Below are 20792 nucleotides of genomic sequence, written 5' to 3'. Positions count from 1 at the left end.
GTGTGTGTGTGTGTGTGTGTGTGTGTGTGTGTGTGTGTGTGTGTGTGTGTGTGTGTGTGTGTGTGTGTGTGTGTGTGTGTGCGCATTTCTGTTTGCGGAACAGCACATGACTGTTAACACAGGTTTTTGCACCCATTTTTTTTTACAAGCATGTCGCTACACTCGCATTAACATCTGCAACCATGTGTATGTGACCAATAACATTTTATTTGAAAAAACCTCTCCATCACACGCCTGTTCACAATATTAACCCTAGATGGCGCTTTGCTTCCATGTTCATTTATTCTGCTTGCATGACTATTCAACAGTAATAGTGGAAGTGGGTGGGCCAGGGACCTACTTGTGGGCTATTAACGTTTTCCTTTGGGTCACATTTAAACTAGTTAGTTGACAGAAATCTGAATATGTTCCTGAAAGACTTTGGCTGGGTCACGGACAGCAAGTAAACGTTTGGGAACCAGTTTGATGACAGACCGGCAGGAGTCACAATAAAGTTAACCGAACGTAGCAGGCGTAAGAGAAACGCATTAATGGAGTTCCCACATCCAGATTTACAGCAGAAAAGGAAGCTAGGTTGAAAATAGCTGTATCCCTGATACACGCTGAGGCTACAGTAAACTCAGGTTTATCACTCAGAGCCATGTTCGACAGTCTGAACTCTGACCCCTAAACTAATCACTTCCCGTCTCTGGGTTAAATCATTGTGTGTGTGTGTGTGTGTGTGTGTGTGTGTGTGTGTGTGTGTGTGTGTGTGTGTGTGTGTGTGTGTGTGTGTGTGTGTGTGTGGTCAGTCACTCTGTTGTGTGGCCCGGTATAAATAGAGGTCTGGGTGACTGTGTGTGTGTGTGATGTGACCGTGAGCCGATACATCCACCGTTTGGCTTTGGGCACCTGCCAGCCATGCGCCTGTCCCCAACACACACACACCTGTTGCATACACTTAGACCCACAAACACACACACACACCAACGCTCAAATCAAATGTTTGTCATCACATGCTTCGTAAACAACAGGTGTAGACTAACATTGAAATGCTTAGTTACACACACATGCACATATACACACACACAGTCTTGTACAGCTAACCAGAAATGCAGTCCCATTCAAAATCCTATTTTCCCTAACCCGTACTCTTACCAGTAATTGTAACCTTAACCCTAAACCCCCTAGAAATAGCATTTGACCTTGTGGGGACCAACAAAATGTGCCCAGTTGGTCAAATTTTTGTTTGTTTACTATTTTTGTGTTCTTATTTCACATGTTTTTGGTATACCTTATGTTATTTGTAATACTAAATTGATATTGATTACTGCATTTTGTGGTTTAGAGCTTGCAAGAAAGGCATTTCACTGTACTTGTGCATATGACATTAAAGGGAAATTTCACTCAAAAATTATCTTTTGGTATTTTTTTCATTAGTCCACTCTTGATACAGTCCCAAAATGTTTTGCATGTCAGCAGTCAAGTTTTCAAGATATTGATTTAAGAAGAAAAGTGTCTCCAGCCACATCATCATCCAACATCTGATACATGTTTTGGGGCGGCAGGTAGCCTAGTGGTTAGAGCGTTAAGCCAGTACCGAAAAGGTTGCTGGATCAAATCCCCTAGCTGACAAGGTAAAAATCTGTTGTTCTACCCCTGAACAAGGCAGTTAAACCACTGTTCCCCGGTAGGTCGTCATTGTAAATAATAATTTGTCCTTAACTGATTTGCCTAGACAAATAAAGCTAAAAACAAAAAATCATGAGGCATACCAATATATCTTCCAAACTCCAGCTTCGAGGGCATTATCACTTTCATACAACAGATTACCAAAATCTTCAAATAATAATTGACATATTTTAATAAATAAAATATATTTTGATTAATTTATTCATACTATTTCATCCTTCCGTCCACAAGATATAGTCCCGACATAAATCCGGGGTTGCTACCCAAGCCGGCTGGTCGTTCGTTTTATTGGTTTGGTTTCCAGAGACGTGACCCAGTAGTTAAGTCTTTCTGTTGTGTATCTATGGACGTGACATATCTAGATGCTTTTTATAGTGGATATCATGTTTATAAATTGCCTGGCTGGGCGGATGAGACAGTGGATTGCGCAGTCAGATGGAACAGAGTAAATAGGCACTTTAACATCATAGATGTAGCTTGTGGTAACTTGTGGAATAGACCCCGGCTGGAATGTGGTTTTACCCAATCAGCATTTAGGATTAGACCCACCCTTGTATAATATATTGACAACTTGACTGCTGACATATTAGGACTGTATCAACAGTGGACTAATGAAAATATCGCTTTTCAGTTAAATTCCCCTTTAAAACTTGAAACTACACACTTCTTATTGGCCCCTTGTAGATGTGAAATGATCTGACAGCAACATTTCAATAGGCTAACGTTACACATACTTTATCGATGATGATGATATTCTGTAGGCCTATTATTCAGCTCTAAATAGCCACCAGTGAGACCACATGAGATGAGATTTGGGACTGAGCTACCTGTGACAATCCCGCCGCTACTCCCTTCCTGCAAAATGACTTCCGGACACGGCAACGTTGTTCCCTCCCTCTCCCGTTCCAAACACTGATTAACGACACTCAGTATGAATTATGCGAGCGTACACGGTCGCTACCAGTGGACTTTCACTGTACGCACGTCCATTTAACGGACATCGGAACGTCTACTCGCCAGTGTCGGTTCTCGTGAACAGAGCATTTGGGGGATTTCTGAGAGGTCGCCGGTGGTTGGGATTTTGAACTGAAGGTCCGAGAGGACTCCTTTCACCCGGTGGCGGATTTGAATGACAAAGGAACGAACTGGGAGTTAAAAAGACGCGAATTTGCAGGATGGAATATCTATCTCTTCTACTCTTGTTTTTATCGATGGGTAAGTTATATTTGAAAAAGGGTTGTCAAACGGTCTGATAATGTCGTCATAACGTGTGTGCTGTCGTTTAGTGGGAAATATTAGATTGACATGCACACGCGGGCACATTTTCACTTAAAACCTGAATCTCCATTGACAAAGCAATTGGTCAAATTCATTTAAAGGCAACGCTATCAACGTATTTTTACTGAGCATGCTGTTTTCCCTAAATGAATTACACATGACAGTGAGTTTTTCCAAAACGAACCTTTTTAATGTGAATAGGTTTTCCCACTCCCAACTTCGTTACATATAGGCTACCGTGGTTGGTCACAGGTGAGGGTGTGTGGCAATTTTCCATTTCAGCTCTTGAGAGAGCCTCAAATCCCAGTCGAAACTTTAAATCGTTCAATCAAAGGAGAACGAGGGAGATTATTGATGTCATTAAATTAATTAAAAGTTAGGATGACAAGCCTTGACAATGGTCCAGTTACATGGAGGCACCATAGCACGCGATGGGTAGCCGTCCAATTCGCATAGATCCCCTTGGTCAGTTGACAATTTAACTGATGGACTTCTCTGTTATTAGTCATCATATCTCAGTGATCAAGGCAGGAATATCCTTTTCGTTTAGTTGACCGGACCCATTTTATTTCACAACGGTGTAGGATGGGGAGTGTGTGTGTCTGTCAATGTATACTCTGCGTCGCAGAGCCCTGCGCCAGTGTGTTTGTGTGAGCGTCTGAGTTTAAATTAGTGTGGTACTTTGAGATTATCAAATGTCTCCAGTTAACATGTCTCCAGCCTTCCTGGAGCAGGGGTGTGGGCCCGTCCGCCTTTCGCTATGGCTTTAAATGCGTCCGCATGGTTCCCAGCCCAAACCGTTCGAGAAGAGTTCGTGCCTATATTATAACGATTATTATTATTATTTCTTTTTTTTTTGTTTTTTTCGGTTGTTCGGGCACACATTATTTTCTTGAGGCAAGCCGGAGTCTGCGCCATTTCGTCGGTGACTGGTCAACAGTATGGATTCTGCAGGAAAGTCTGTCATTCAAAGTGTATTCATACATTTTATTTTAACTGAAATACTGCACCAAACAGCTTAGTTAGATGTCGCGTTTACATTTTTGTTCAGTGTACATGTAAAGTGTTGGACCCGTGTTTCATGAGCAAAAATGAAATGTTCCATATGCACAAAAAGCCTATTTCTCTCAAATTTGGTGCACAAATTTGTTTACATCCCTGTTAGTGATAGTTTTTCCTTTGCCGAGATAATCTATCCACCTGACAGATGTGGTATATTAAGACGCTGATAAAACGGCATGATCATTACACAGGTGCACCTTGTGCTGGTAACAATAAAATGGCACTTTAAAATGTGCCGTTTTGTCACACAACACAGGGCCACATATGTTTTGAGGGAGAGTGCAATTGGCATGCTGACTGCAGGAATGTCCACCAGAACTGTTAATGTCTCTACCATAAGAGCCAATTTCTGCTGTGACGCAATTACGTAGGCACACAGAGGCCAAATTGAGCTCGTACCGGCTTGCCGTGCGCCACTCTGCGCTGTTCGGCAAACCGCAAGAAGTATGAATGCCCTGACTTCTGTAGGCCATATCACTGTAAATACTGCACAGCCAATGCAGATTGTCCATGCATCGCCATTAAGCACCTCCATTGTCCTCCATCCGGCCTCACCGCAGACCACGCGTATGGCATCGTGTGGGTGAGTGGTTTGCTGATGTCAATGTTGTGAAGAATGCCTCGTGGTGGTGGGGTTATGGTATGGGCAGGCATAAGCTACGAACAACGAACACAATTGCATTTTATCGATGGCAATTTGAATGCACAGAGATACTGTGATGAGATCCTGAGGCCCATTGTTGTGCCATTCATCTGCTGCCATCGCCTCATGTTTCAGCATTATAATGCACAGACTCATGCCACAAGGATCTGTACACAATTCCTGGAAGCTGAAAATGTCCAAATTCTTCCATGTCCTGCATACTCACCAGACATGTCACCCATTGAGCATGTTTGGGATGTTCTGGATCGACGTGCACGATAGCTTGCTCCAGTTCCCGCCAATATCCAGCAACTTTGCACAGCCATTTGAGGAGTGGGACAACATTCCACAGGCCACAATCAACAGCCTGATCAACTCAATGTGAAGGAGATGTCGCACTGCGTGGTAAATGGTGGTCACACCAGATACTGACTGGTTTTCTGATCCCTGACAACCGATGCATATCTGTATTCCCAGTCATGTGAAATCCATAGATTAGGGTCTAATTCATTTATTTAAATTGACTGATTTTCCTTATGAACTGTAACTCAGTAAATCATTTTAAATGTTTGCATTCATATTTTTCTTTAGTATAAAATTTCGCGACTAAGATCTCCATGGCAAAAACGTCAATTAATGACAGTTTTTCAAGCGAAGGTCTTTTTAAGGGAGTATAGGAGCACACGCATTTGATTTTCCTAACAGTTTGGCTAGGCGCCAGTCGATATGATGCATGCTGATGATTTTTAGATCTAGAGCCTGAACCAGGGGTGTCAAATATACTGCACACGGGTGGTTTGAGTACATTTATTAATATACAAACTTAAAATACTTTTTTTATTACTAAAACCACATCGAAACTGTAGAAATTATAATGGACCTACATTAATTTATTGGCTGTCCAGCTCGCAGAAAATTACAAATGAAAGCTAGACACTCAGAGCATCAAATTCCAAAAAACAATGGATACAGGAATATTTTTAGCAAATTTTGACCGCGAGGAAATATAACCCCTTTTCAGTGCGGCCCACCGGACCATGTTGAAGACCGAATGCGGCCCCGGGGCAAAATGAGTTTTGACAACCCTGGCCTAAACAATAAATACATACTTCCCCAAAAATGGTTGATGACGTACTACTTCCCTAGCTCTCCAAAACCCTTCTCTGTATGTATGGTTTTCAGCAGTTACATTTGCCCATTGTTGCCTCCATGTGAACTACAATTCCAACGCTGTGTTTTAACAATTTTTGCAACATATGCTCCTTGTCTTTCATATTGGCAAGAAAGTATCTTCCAAATTAAAAAAAGATGCACTTCATGTAGCTGTTTTGCACAGATCAACAAGCTGTGTGCCTCCAGTTGACGAACGACACTTCCTCAGATTACAAACAGGTGTTCGGGGACGCTAGACTGCTAATTAGCACAGGTGGCCACTTCTTCCATTTGTGTGTGTGTGTGAGCGAGCTTCTGATAGCCTGCATTATTCGGGTTTGTAGAATGAACACAGCAGGAAGACTGATTGTTCCGATGCTGTATGATTCAGTTGGCCGTTCCGATGCGGTAAATCCATGATCTACCAGACTACTCATAGACGACCTGACCAGTTATGTCTCTCCACTTTCCTCTCCTAAACTGGGCTGTCTCATATTGCCTGTTTACTCTGTGGCCCTACGACTCCGACTGTTTGTTTGGATAATGTGGCTTAAGAGTTGCGTGGTAATATTAGTCACACTCCTAAGTGGTGTCTGGACCAGTATAATATCCCTTCTCTGAAGTGGGGTAAATCAAAGCGTAGACATCCCCAGAACCAGACTGTTCCAGCAATGTTTTATGGACCACCTTCCTTCAAACGTCTATTTCTCCACTTCCTTGAGTGTCCCAAAATGCCTTGACAGGAAAAAGGGTTAAGAATATTGTATGTCAACAAGGCGTTTTGGAGTGAAATGTTTATCACTAAGGAGCCAAACAAACGTCCAACTAAGGCAGTGGTGTAGAATCATGTTGGAATGCTGCCAACGTTACCATTAGAAGTAGAGCGTTATTGAAATGTTCCCAGAAGGCTTTGATCTTTGGTTGTTCCAGTTGGGATTTAACAGGGAGTATTTCTGTGCTGGGGGGGTCGTTCTTTTGGAAACTGCTGGTGCATCGTCACTTTGTTCTTGCCAAATGAGCTGACCTCTATATAATTTTCCCTGACACTGTTCTTTGGTTTGTGGTGGGTGGGGGAGCATGTGTTGCGCCATGCTGGCCATGGCATGTGCACGCTCTTCCCCTCGGCCTGTTCAGACAAGCCTGGTGTGTGTGCATGTTTGCTGCTCTTTCCCCTATGCCCATCCAAACAAGCCTGTACTTTATATAGGTGTTCTCTCTCTAGCTAGAGTAAGTGGTCTAGGCTGTTCCTTTCTCTAGCAAGACTCTCTGTATGGGTGCATCTAAATAGTCTGTAGTGGCTTCCTTTCCTCAACTCCTTTCCTTCTACTCCAGTCTAAAAAGGTTACCGTAGGGTTTGCTTTCACCTGTTACTATTATGTCAGTGTGAATCAAGGAGAGGAACCACTTCAGATTATTGATTCACCCGTTGAGTGCAGCGACGCTAGGGTTCAGGTGTCAATATGTGGGTGTTTTTATAGAACACACACACTGTGGGTTTGGAATCACAGAGGAATCAAACCAAAGGTAGTATCTAAGTGTATATTTAGCCTGCCCTGTGCTAAATATGTCCATGTATCTCTCAACTGTATGTATATTGTTAAGCAGAGAGGCTTTCAAGAGGTTAGCTAAGGAAGTCTGATGTGGTAGGAACACTGCCATTGTGTGGCGGATTCTGCAGATTTTATGTATCTGTCAATGACGTGTGTGTGTGTGTGTTCTCTCTAGGTGTATCCCATGCCAGGGTGGTGTCTGTGTCCCCTGGCCCTCTGCTCCGTGTGGAGGGCCAACCTGTCTCACTGCGCTGTGATGTCACTGGCTACGAGGGGCCCAGGGAGCAGGATTTTGATTGGACCATGCAGCAGGGGGGTGCGGGGCCTATCCAAGTAATCTCCACCTTCGAACCAAAGTACTCGGACGTGTCGCTAAGCGACCGGGTGGCCAGTGGTGACCTGAGCGTGGTGAGGCTGGGGGACAGCGTGGTGGAGCTGAGGATACAGGAAGTGAGGTCTTCAGACAGCGCCACGTACCTCTGCAGTACACCCAGTACGGACTCTTTCTTCAGCGGGAACTACAAAGCAGGGGTGACGCTCAAAGGTGGGTCAGACACGAGTATGAGAGAGACTTAGACCGAGTGTCTTAACCATCAGAGAGTGTGGACTCACAATATATCCGTTTTGGAGAACTGTTTTAACTTCAAACTAGATTAGTCAGACCTCCATTATGATTTCTCGTTTACATACTGAGGTGGGCTGGGTTGGAAGACCCATACAGCGCATGCGTGTACATGTTCTCTTGTGGTTCGTGTGGTCTATTGAACATGACTCATATCTCTTGCTTACACATGACTCGCTCTCTTAAGCTGGTATGTTTGTCAGACCACACGCACACACTTGTGTGCTTATATACTGTATACACTACAGTACACTTACATGGAGACAGCTGCACTTTCCTTAGATGGACTGGTTCAGGATCAGCTATGTAACTTTTAACCCCAATTATGCTAATCTGCTTTTGGGAGGGAAAACCGGTTCCTAGATCTGCTACTTTGGGGAAACACTAGTGAGAGGTGTTCAAGTGGTGATTTCACTCATGTTCAGTCTTCCAACACACACACACACTTGGAGAGCAGATGCCAGATGGGTGTATTTATCTCATGTCAAATGGGGGTTGTTATTTCTGTTGAGCTGACTGTTGCCCTGTTCTGAACAGTCTGTTTGAATGAGCTGAGGGAGAGAAAACGAGAGGCTTATTGGGGAATTGAGCTGATGAGAGCTAGAACAGGTAGAGGGGTGAGATTATGTTGTGAAATCTAAGTGCTCTTGAACTAGGTGTTTATTTTTTTAGTGCTGCTTTTAGCCGTGCTGTAAAACAACGTTTCATGGTGGTGTAGTTGAACTAGTAGAGGGTTTGTATACACGGTACAGTGAGATCCATTGATGTAACACCGTGTAGTAAATGAGTTTACTCTGGTATGAAGAGTCACCTGTGTAGGTGAGGCCAGTCTACTGACCTCTCCTATGGGTGTGTTGACGCAAACAACATTATTCACCAACACTTTCAGTTTTGTGTTTGTTTGGCTCACTTGTCTAATACATTTTTTTCCTTCTGACTAAAGTAGCCTTGACATGTATACGGTGCATTCAAAGTTTTCAGACCCCTTGACTTCTTCCACATATTGTTACGTTACAGCCTTATTCTAAAATTGCTTAAATATATTTTCCTCAATCTACACACTACCCCATAATGACAAAGCAAAAACAGGTTTTTCAAATTTTTTACGTGTGTGTGTACCGTTGATGTCGGAAGTTTACATACAACCTTAGCAAAATACATTTAAACTCAGTTTTTTCACAATTCCTGACATTTTAATACAAGTAAAGATTCCCTGTCTTAGGTTAGTTAGGATCACCACTTTATTTGAAGAATGTGAAATGTCAGAATAATAGTAGAATGATTTATTTCAGCTTTTATTTCTTTCATCACATTCCCAGTGGGTCAGAAGTTTACATACTAATTGAGTGTATTTGGTAACATTGCCTTTAAATTGTTTAACTTGGGTCAGATGTTTCGGGTAGCCTTCCACAAGCTTCCCACAATAAGTTGGGTGAATTTTGGCCCATTCCTCCTGACAAAGCTGGTGTAACTGAGTCAGGTTTGTAGGCCTCCTTGCTCACACACGCTTTTTCAGTTCTGCCCACAAATTTTCTATAGGGTTGAGGTCAGGGCTTTGTGATGGCCACTCCAATACCTTGACATAGTTGTCCTTAAGCCATTTTGCCACAACTTTGGAAGTATGCTTGGGGTCATTGTCCATTTGGAAGACCCATTTGCAACCAAGCTTTAACTTCCTGACTGATGTCTTGAGATGTTGCTTCAATATATCCACATAATTATCCTGCCTCCATGATGCCCTCTATTTTGTGAAGTGCACCAGTCCCTCCTGCAGCAAAGCACCCCCACAACATGATGCTGCCACCCCCGTGCTTCACGGTTGGGATGGTGTTCTTCGGCTTGCAAGCATCCCCCTTTTTCCCCCAAACATAACGATGGTCATTATGACCAAACAGTTCTATTTTTGTTTCATCAGACCAGAGACATTTCTCCAAAAAGTATGATCTTTGTCCCATGTGCAGTTGCAAACCTTATTCAGGCTTTTTTTATGGCGGTTTTGGAGCAGTGGCTTCTTCCTTGCTGAGCGGCCTTTCAGGTTATGTCAATATAGGACTCGTTTTACTGTGGATATAGATACTTTGGTACCTGTTTCCTCCAGCATCTTCACAAGGTCCTTTGCTGCTGTTCTGGGATTGATTTGCACATTTCGCACCAAAGTGCATTCATCTCTAGGAGACAGAACACATCTCCTTCCTGAGCGGTATGACGGCTGCATGGTCCCATGGTGTTTATACTTGCGTACTATTGTTTGTACAGATGAACGTGGTACCTTCAGGCGTTTGGAAATTGCTCCCAAGGATGAACCAGACTTGTGGAGATCTACAATTCTTTTCTGAGGTCTTGGCTGATTTCTTTTGATTTTCCCATGATGTCAAGCAAAGAGGCACTGAGTTTGAAGGTAGTCCTTGAAATACATCCACAGGTACAACTCCAATTGATTCAAATTATGTCAATTAGCCTATCAGAAGCTTCTAAAGCCATGACATAATTTTCTGGAATTGTCCAAGCTGTTTAAAGGCACAGTCAACTTAGTATGTAAACTTCTGACCCACTGGAATTGTGATACAGTAAAATAATCTGTCTGTAAACAATTGTTGGAAAAATTACTTATCATGCACAAAGTAGATGTCCTAACCGACTAGCCAAAACTATAGTTTGTTTGTGGAGTGGTTGAAATACGAATTTTAATGACTCCAACCTAAGTGTTTGTAAACTTCCGACTTCAACTGTGTGTGTGTGTAGATAACTATCTATCTCTCTAGACCCTTTGTTATGAGACTTGAAATTGAGCTCAGGTGCATCCTGTTGCCATTGATCATCATTGATGTTTCTACAACTTGATTGGATTCCACCTGTGGTAAATTAAATTGATTGGACATGTCTGTATAAGGTCCTACAGTTGACGTGCATGTCAAGGCAAAAACCAAGCCATAAGTTCGATGGACTTGTCTGTAGAGCTCCGAGACCGGATTGTGTCGGCACAGATCTGGGGAAGGGTACCAATACATTTCTGCAGCACTGAAGGTCCCCAAGGACACATGGAAGAATTTATATATTTAAAAAAAAAAATAAAAAAAAATAAGTTAAAACATTTTTGGAACCACCAAGACTCTTCCTAGAGCTGGCCGCCCGGCCAATCGGGGAGAAGGGCCTTGGTCAGGGAGGTGACCAAGAACCTGATGGTCACTCTGACAGAACTCCAGATTTCCTCTGTGGAGATGGGAGAACCTTCTCTGTAGCACTCCAACAATCAGGCCTTTATGGTAGTGGCCAGACGGAAGCCACTCCTCAGTAAAAGGCACATGACCGCCTGCATGCAGTTTGCCAAAAGGCACCTAAAGACACTCCGATCATGAGAAACAAGTTTCTCTGGTCTGATGAAACCAAGATTGAACTCTTTGGCCTGAATGCCAAGCATCACATCTGGAGGACACTTGGCACCATCCCTACGGTGAACCGTGGTGGCAGCAGCATGCTGTGGGGCTGTTTGTCAGGATTGAGGGAGAGATGAACGGAGCATAGTACAGAGATCCTTGACAACTAGCTCCAGAGCGCTCAGGACATCAGACTGGGGGCGAAGGTTCACCTTCCATCAGGACAATGACCCTAAGCACACAGCCAAGACGACACAGGAGTGGTTTTGGGACAAGTCTCAATGTCCCTGAGTGGCTCAGCAAGAGCCCGGATTGAACCCGATCGAACATCTCTGGAGAGACGTGAAATGGCTGTGCAGCAATGCTCCCCATCCAACCTGACAGAGCTTGAGAGGATCTGCATGGGAGAATGGGACAAACTCCCCAAATACAGGTGTGCCAAGCTTGTAGCGTCATACCCTAGAAGACTTGAGGCTATGTCATTATGTGGTGTTGTGTGTAGATTGAGGGGAAACAAACAATTTAATACATTTTAGAATAAGACTCTAACGTAACAAAATGTGGAAAACTAAAGTGTTCTGAATACTTCCGAATGCACTGTACGTACACACACACACACACACCACACACCTGACATGCTAATCTGCTCCCGCCCTGAACAGACTGAATGCTGCTTCTGCTATGACAACTATTCATGATCCACTGAATGGCTTTCAGCACGTTCAAGATTAATAATGGCTTTCTGTTGTGCGATGTTCACTTTCTCCATACCCGAACACATAGACAGGAATATGTTTAGCTAGTCGGGGGAAAGGGAGATTTTTTAACTGATGAGTGTGACAGTGATTTGGCAGCTCCAGGACACTAAGTCTAAATTCAAAGACTTGGTAGAATGGCAGCTTACTGAGCTTAGAGTAAGAAGGTTCATCAGAATATGAACACTTCAAAGCACAGTGTATCGTTCTTGTTTAGAGGCTGAGGGTGAGAGGGAGTGAGGGAGAGAGATGAACAGACACTGAGAGAGTGACAGACATACATTGCCTGTCTCTCGCTCTCTTTCTCGCTCTCCCCCCTCTTATTTCTCTTCTGCTTTTTCAGCTGTGACGGTCAGAGTAAACAGGGCTTCTGTCTCTGATTATCAAATCTAAACCCTAAACCCCCCCCCCCCCCCTTACACATACTGTTGACAACAGCACCCCCCCCCCCCCCCATTACACCCCTCACTGACAGCCTAAACCTTATGTTTTTTTGTGTGTGTGTTTGGGGGGGGTAGGAAAGGGGCAGATTAGATGCGCATATGTAAGCTTGACATCGGTATTAAGAGTTCTCATGGGTTATAAAAGCAGAATTGACTCTTGGCGATGAAGAAGAACGAACAGGATGACATTTTGAGATGTTGGCTTACGGCAACATCTGTTAGCGTTCTGTCATTATGACATTTAACATGCAGTAAAGAACCACATCGCTCTAGTGAAGCAGCAAATGAACGACGCTAGCCGTGTGTAACTGTCTGTCCTTTCCCTACAGTCATTGCTAACACCCTGAAGGTGGACCCGGAGGCCCCAGAGCCCGTGATCCCCGAGGGTGGTGACATCACCCTCTCCTGCAACGTCACCCGCCACTTCACTGATCCCACCTACCTGTCCGTCACCTGGTCGCTACGGAGACCAGGTATCCCATTGGTGGACATCCTGACCGTTGGCCCAGATGGGGATGTGGTCACAGGAAGTGGCTCCGCCCAGCGCTATGCTGACGGAGGGCTCCGATTGGCTAATCGCAGAGATGGGGCGTTTGGATTGGTTGTTGCCGGGGTGACGCAGGCTGATGCAGGGATGTACGTGTGCACGGGGAAGGAATGGATTCACGAGGAAGGGGGTCAGTGGAAGAACATCGTGGAGAAGACTGTGGAGATGGGAGCTGTGGCAGTCACACCTACAGGTAAAGGGGATGGGGTGTGTCTTGTATGTACTTTAGCGTGTGAAACATTCAGCCAATCCTAAATCACTCCCCTTTGACCCTAACCTCCATATTTGCAGATCTGTACGGTCTGGATTGGTATAAGCAGTGCGATGGAGCTTCCACAATATGGCTTCCACCTTACAAATATCGAAGGGTTAGGACCAGCTGAGAGAGAGGGATCTAGGGGATGGTAGAGTTGTTTCTATGGCCCCTACTTTACTTTAGCCTAGCAGCATTTCTTTGTGTTGGAGAGTCTCTTGACCTAGAGATCTATCTCAGCCCCTCCCCCTGTCAGGCCTTTATCCCTGGGGTGTGTGAGGAACCCCTGACACACACACACACGGTGGTTGCCTGGGACACCATATCCCCCGAACCCTCTCCTGCATGGTGAGCGATTTAAAATGGGGTGAGAGACAGAGGGACTAGCTCAGCAGGAAGACAACATGGAGGGAACGGGCCTTCCTTTACATGCTGTATCTAAGTACAGACTAGTGTAGCCAAGCAGCCACTATTGACTGTCTACTGGGATGCTAAAGTAAAGAGGATTGGAGAAGTCTAACGGAACATTGTCCGGGCTCTCTTGTCTAAACATACATAGTGAGCTATAAGTGAAGTCATCTCACCTACCAGATATCCCAGTCTCCTATAGTAGCAGTATCCAGGATTTAATTTGAGAAATATAAACCCCTTCAAAAGGGTTTAGCTTCACTTCAGTCTCTGGAGTCATGAGTCGTCTTATGTTTTAATGTGATTTTCCTTGACTTTTCTTTCCATAGCTTTGAAACTCTTAACATTTAGCCTAAATCGTTTTTGGCGTATATTCACTTTTAATTGTTACCCATTTATACTTGACATTTTGTAGGTTCTAGAGCTTTTGAAATTGGTTTTTTAATAAATAGTAATCCTTGATCTTCTATATGTGGGTCTTTCAGATTCTCACTGTTGGTTCTTTTGATCTGGATGGTTTTAATCAAGTTTTACATTTTGAATCCTTTCTACTCCGTCTTCTCTTGATGTGTAGAGTACTTGTATCTCCATATCCAACTGTGCTAGAATGTTCTATATTTCCACCATATTGCTTCTACTTATCCAACCGGTCCAGTTCTCCAGGTGTCTAACAGTTAGGACCTAGGGGTTGTTTCCTTGTTTATTGGTTCTAACGGCAGCCATTTTTATCTTCTCCCTCTGCCTTCCAGCTCGTTCCCTGTCTGTCGTGGCCAAGTCCAACACCACGCTCAACATGGACGACACCCTGACCCTCACCTGCCTGGTCTCCGCCGGAAACTTGGCCTCCCTGGCCCTGGAGGTGACCTGGCTTGTGGACGGACGCACAGCGGTCAGCTTGGGCCGTGACGGGGTGGTCTCAAACGGGTCCCCCTCGGTGGGGCTGGAGCGTTTGGGGCCAGGGGAGTTTAGGCTGGTGGTGTATGGGGTAAGGGGGTCTGACAAGGGGATGTACTCCTGTAGGGTCCGGGCCTGGGTCGGAGGAGGAGGAAGATGGTACCAGGCTGCAGAGAAGACCTCCAACCCAGTACAAGTTCTAGTCACACAGATCAGTGAGTGAAAGTGCTGTTAAAATCTACTGTATGTTTTTCAGGTCTTGAAATGCAGTCCAACCAAGATTACCATATCTAACATACTATTAATAGCGTTGGCCTCTCACTAGGCTTACTTTGAACACACATGCCTCACCATGGCAGTACATCAGTGATGCCTTGTACTACACAGGAACGAACACGCACATCACACACAGGCACCCGCAGAGTGAGCCTATCCATTAGTCAAGCCTTTTTTCTGACATACTTGCCCCCACAGTGAAACATATTGGTTATTCATGCCTGTTAAGGCCTAGCTATGACAGCATGGTCGCTCTGGGACCTAAGCGGTGGTGTAGGGTGTAACTGTATATGACCTGACAGGTTCAAGGTGCCGTGGTGTCACTCATGCCATCCTTCAGAGTGTGTGGGTGGTCGTGTAGGGATTCATTAGTGACCACCGTAGCAAAACATTTTGCAATGGATAAGTTCGTCGTCCCTCCCAGTTTAGTATAGATTTTCATGACCTTTTAGGCCAGTGGTTCTCAGCTGGTTTTTCCTCGGGACCCAAATTGAACCAGGTTGTCTCAGTCCCGACCCAATATTGTCATCGCGAAAAGAATCGACACAATACAAACTGGATTTTTTAAAAGTGTTTTAAAGATAGTAAATGTAGCAATTATATGACAAGGGAACAACATTCCAACCTCCTTTCATTGTCATTAATTAAATCGTACCCATATTCTTGATGAAGAATGTTAATGATAGGTTTGGATTTCTGAACTTTAAATGTTATTAATCATTAGTTGTAATAGAGACCTGAGGGGTGTCATAGCTGAGGGGCTACACCAGAAGTTGATGGTTAACCTTGGAATGTACTGAGTGTAGGGGAAATGATCACGTGGCAGGCATTGATAAGGGGAGAGAGCCATGGATTAGTCAAAGGGGTCCAGGTCACGTTAAGGGAGAAAAAAGTTTATGGCCCGTATCACTTAGTTTCCTGCCTAGCAAGAAAGATGTTTGTTCAGATGTGTAGGGGGAGACTCAACATAGGGGAGAGGGTTAAATATCAGTGCTTGTGTGAAATGTCTTTGTCTAATGCAGCTGTATTGACCCTCTGGGAAGAATAAACTTGGTTTGAGCTTTCATAGTGAGTTTTTAGACTGAAAATTAGAACCTAACAGTAATAAACTCACTGGTTTGAGACTTCCAAAATAGCATTGCTAATAGTGTTTTATATTGAAAACGCTCTGAAGAAACCTCCTGTGATGCAAATTTGCGTCGCGATCTAGCAGTTGAGAATCGCTACATTGTATTTCTGTGTGAGGAAGTGCCATGAAGTCCATTGGGTTAGCATTAGCATGATAATAAGCAACCCCACTGCTCCTAGTGTATGAAAAATAATTCAGATCTTGAATGCTCCACACAGTAGCCATTTGTGCTGCAGTAGCTGTGGGGTTAAATCTGCTCTAGAACTAGGTCTGCCTGGTGCTGGTTCTCTAGAGTCCCAAACATGACGCTCCTCTGACGCGCGCGCGCGCGCGCGCGCACACACACACACACACACACACACACACACACACACACACACACACACACCCACCCAAACGCTGTGCAGTGAAAACGGTCATGGAGGAAAGGAATGCACAGCCAAAGTGTAAGAGTTCCCCTCTAGTACCATAGAGCCCTACACCAACACACTCACCAACCGTATGTGTTGGTTACTAGTAGAGGTCGACCGATTCATCGGAATGGCTAATTAATTAGGGCCGATTTCAAGTTCTTATAACAATCGGTATTTTTGGACATCGATTTGCCTTTTTTTTCTTCTTTTAACACCTTTATTTAACTAGCCTAGTCAGTTAAGAACACATTCTTATTTTCAATGACGGCCTAGGAACGGTGGGTTAACTGCCTTGTTCAGGGGCAGAAAAACAGATTTTTACCTTGTCACCACGGGGATTCGTTTTTGAAACCTTCCGGTTACTAGTCCAACGCTCTAACCACCTGCCTTACATTGCACTCCACGAGGAGCCTGCGTGGCAGGCTGACTACCTGTTACGCGAGGGCAGCAAAAAGCCAAGGTAAGTTGTTAGCTAGCATTAAACTTATCTTATAAAAAACGATCAATATTAACATAATCACTAGTTAAACTAGTAATATCATCAACCATGTGTAGTTATCTAATGTGTCCTGCGTTGCATATAATCGATGCGGTGCCTGTTAATTTCTCATCGAATCACAGCCTACTTTGACAAACGGGTGATGATTTAACAAGCGCATTTGCGAAAAAAGCAACGTCGTTGCACCAATGTACCTAACCATAAACATCAATGCCTTTCTTTAAAATCAATACACAAGTATATATTTTTAAACCTGCATATTTAGTTAATATTGCCTGCTAACATGAATTTCTTATAACTAGGGAAATTGTGTCACTTCTCTTGCGCTCTGTGCAAGCAGTCAGGGTATGTGCAGCAGTTTGGGCCGCCTGGCTCGTCGCGAACTGTGTGAAGACCATTTCTTCCTAACAAAGACCGTAATTAATTTGCCAGAATTGTACATAATTATGACATAACATTGAAGGTTGTGCAATGTAACAGCAATATTTAGACTTAGGGATGCCACCCGTTAGATAAAATACGGAACGGTTCCGTATTTCACTGAAAGAATAAACATTTCGTTTTCGAAATGATAGTTTCCGGATTCGACCACATTAATGACATAAGGCTCGGATTTCTGTGTGTTATAATTAAGTCTATGATTTGATAGAGCAGTCTGACTGAGCGATGGTAGGCAGCAGCAGGCTCATAAGCATTCATTCAAACAGCACCTTCGTGCGTTTGCCAGCAGCTCTTCGCAATTCTTCAAGCATTGCGCTGTTTATGACTTCAAGCCTATCAACTCCCAAGATTAGGCTGGTGTAACCCATGCGAAATGGCTAGTTAGTTAACGGGGTGCGAGCTAATAGTGTTTCAAATGTCACTCGCTTTGAGACTTGGAGTAGTTGTTCCCCTTGCTCTGCATGGGTAACGCTGCTTCGAGGGTGGCTGTTGTCGATGTGTTCCTGGTTCGAGCCCAGGTAGGAGCGAGGAGAGGGACGGAAGCTATACTGTTACACTGGCAATACTAAAGTGCCTATAAGAACATCCAATAGTCAAAGGTATATGAAATACAAATCGTATAGAGAGAAATAGTCCTATAATTCCTAAAATAACTACAACCTAAAACTTGTTACCTGGGAATATTGAAGACTCATGTTAAAAGGAACCACCAGCTTTCATATGTTCCCATGTTCTGAGCAAGGAACTTAAATGTTAGCTTTTCTGCATGGCACATATTGCACTTTTACTTTCTTCTCCAACACTTTGTTTTTGCATTATTTAAACCAAATTGAACATGTTTCATTATTTATTTGAGGCTAAATTGACAGTATTTATGTATTATATTAAGTTAAAATAAGTGTTCATTCAGTATTGTTGTAATTGTCATTATTATAAATAAAAAGATTGGCCGATTTTTAATCGGTATCGTTTTTTTTTGGTCCTCCAATAATCAGTATCGGCGTTGAAAAATCATAATCGGTCGACCTCCCAGTTACTAGATGTCTGTTTTCTGTCTGCCATTGTGCATGTTGATAGAAGTGCCCTGGGTTAAGCCTAGTGGGAGAGGGTCGTAGGCAAGGCCAGACATCAATGGAAGAGGAACTGTGCCTACACCTGGAAGACACACACACACACACACACAGACATTCACACTCGCACCCAAATCCCATGAAATTCAGACCTACTACGCTGAGGAAATGGTAGTATACAGTGCATTCGGAAAATATTCAGACCCCTTGACTTTTTCCACATTTTGTTACGCAACAGCCTTATTCTAAAATTGATTAAATAAAAATAAATCCTCAGCAATCTTCACACAATACCCATGACAAAACGAAAACAGGTTTTTAGATAAGTTTGCACATGTAAATAATGTATTTTTAATAAATAACTATTCCGACCCTTTGCTGTGAGACAAATTGAGCTCAGATGCATCTTTGTTTCCATTGATCATCCTTGATGTTTCTACAACTTGATTGACCAAGAACCCAATGGTCACTCTGACAGAGTTCCTTTGTGGAGATGGGAGAACCTTCCAGAAGGACAACCATCTCTGCAGCACTCCACCATTCAGGCCTTTATGGTTGAGTGGCCAGACGGAAGCCACTCCTCAGCAAAAGGAACATGACAGCCCGCTTGGAGTTTGCCAAAAGGCACCTAAAGACACTCAGACCATGAGAAAAAAGATTCTCTGTTCTGTTGAAACCAAGATTAAACTATTTGGCCTGAATGCCAAGCGTCACGTCTGGAGGAAACCTGGCACCATTCCAACAGTGAAGCGTGGTGGCAGAATTATGCTGTGGGGCTGTTTTTCAGCGGCAGGGACTGGGAGGCTAGTCAGGATCGAGGCAAAGATGAACGGCGCAAAGTACAGAGAGATCCTTGATGAAAACCTGCTCCAGAGCTCACATTACCTCCAGACCTAGGTTGAAGGTTCACCTTCCATCTGGACAATGACCCTAAGCACACAGCCAAGACAACACAGGACAAACCAGGAGTGGCTTAAGTCTCAATGTCCTTGAGTGGCCCAGCCAGAGCCTGGACTTAAACCTGATCGAATATCAATGGAGAGACCTGAAAATAGCTGTGCATCAACGCTCCCCATCCAACCTGACCGAGCTTGAAATGATCTTCAGAGAAGAATGGGAGAAACTCCCAAAATACAGGTCTGCCAAGCTTGTAGCATCATACCCAAGAAGAATCGAGGCTGTAATCGCTGCCAAAAGGTGTTTCAACAAAGTACTGAGTAAAGGGTCTGAATACTTATGTAAATGTGATATTTATGTTTTTTGCTAATTTATAAAAAATAAATCTAAATAGCAAAATACCCCATAATACTTTGTCGTTATGTGGTATTGTGTGTAGGGGGGGGGCAATTTAATACATTTTAGAGTAAGGCTGTAACCCAACAATGGGGGAAAAGTCAAGGGGTCTGAGTACTTTCTGAATGCACTGTATGTAGTAATGTGCGCACACACACTCTATCCAGGATACCTCCAACCACCATAAACCTCTCTGTCCAACAGTAGAGGTGTAGTATAAAGACTTGGAAGTCACTGTGTCCTTCTAATCCCCTATGGAGCTACAGATTGGGCTACCCTGGTGAGTCTTTCCTTGACTGATTGGTACTATTCTTTGACTCTACATCTGCAGTCCATCACAACAATAGGTATTTTATGTCACAATGATGACGGAAGCATGACAACACACACACCACAGGTGGCACCTTAGTTGTGGAGGATGGCTCATAGTAATCATTGGAACGGAATTAATGGAATGGTAACATAAACATGGTTTCCAAGTGTTTATCATTCCATTTACTCCATTCCAGCCATTATTATGAGCTATCCTCCCCTCAGCAGCCTCCTGTGGTTACACACACACACTTAATGAGCCATGCAGAAATCCTGTTTGCTAATATTCTAATAGTTCGCCTAATTTCAGTTTGACAAAACAAGCAGTCATTCTGTAGATAATCACACGGTACCACCTAAACTGCTGTGAAATACCTTTTCAATAGCCCAAAATCTATTTTTAGTTGTTTGAGGCTGCTGCACAAAACCGAAATTAAAAGATGCCAAAACTTTCAACGAGGATGACAGATCTATAACTCACATTTCTATGTGAATTTGGACGGGTCGCCCAAAAAGTGACATGTTACAACTTTAAGTTACTATTATTCTTCCTCCATCCTACAAACCCCCCTGTGGGGTTAGTGCTGTGTCGCCTCTCCCATACAATCACCCAGAGTCACCATAGAGTTCAATGGGTTCTCTCCAGTGGAGGCTCCACAGGAGGGGGAGGACCATCCTCAGTGAATTTCATAAAAAATAAACCGTTA

The 20792-nt window shown here is 43.7% G+C and overlaps 1 protein-coding gene across 1 annotated transcript in view; it reads left to right on the top strand.

The window, feature by feature from the left end:
- The first annotated feature begins 2488 nt into the window (after positions 1-2488).
- LOC106575514 (prostaglandin F2 receptor negative regulator) overlaps positions 2489-20792 on the top strand; it is a 43467-nt gene continuing 25163 nt past the window's right edge. Inside the window, exons 1-4 of the mRNA XM_045699051.2 lie at positions 2489-2886; positions 7532-7900; positions 12880-13290; positions 14508-14867. Coding sequence (XP_045555007.1) covers positions 2847-2886; positions 7532-7900; positions 12880-13290; positions 14508-14867 — 1180 coding nt within the window. The 5' untranslated portion in view covers positions 2489-2846. The remainder of the gene's footprint in view (positions 2887-7531; positions 7901-12879; positions 13291-14507; positions 14868-20792) is intronic.

Source organism: Salmo salar, chromosome 17, assembly GCF_965601325.2.
Source record: "Salmo salar chromosome 17, fSalSal1, whole genome shotgun sequence".
Classification (NCBI taxonomy): domain Eukaryota; kingdom Metazoa; phylum Chordata; class Actinopteri; order Salmoniformes; family Salmonidae; genus Salmo; species Salmo salar.
Note: the sequence above shows the minus strand (reverse complement) of the source record. Positions and strands in the feature narration are given on the sequence as shown.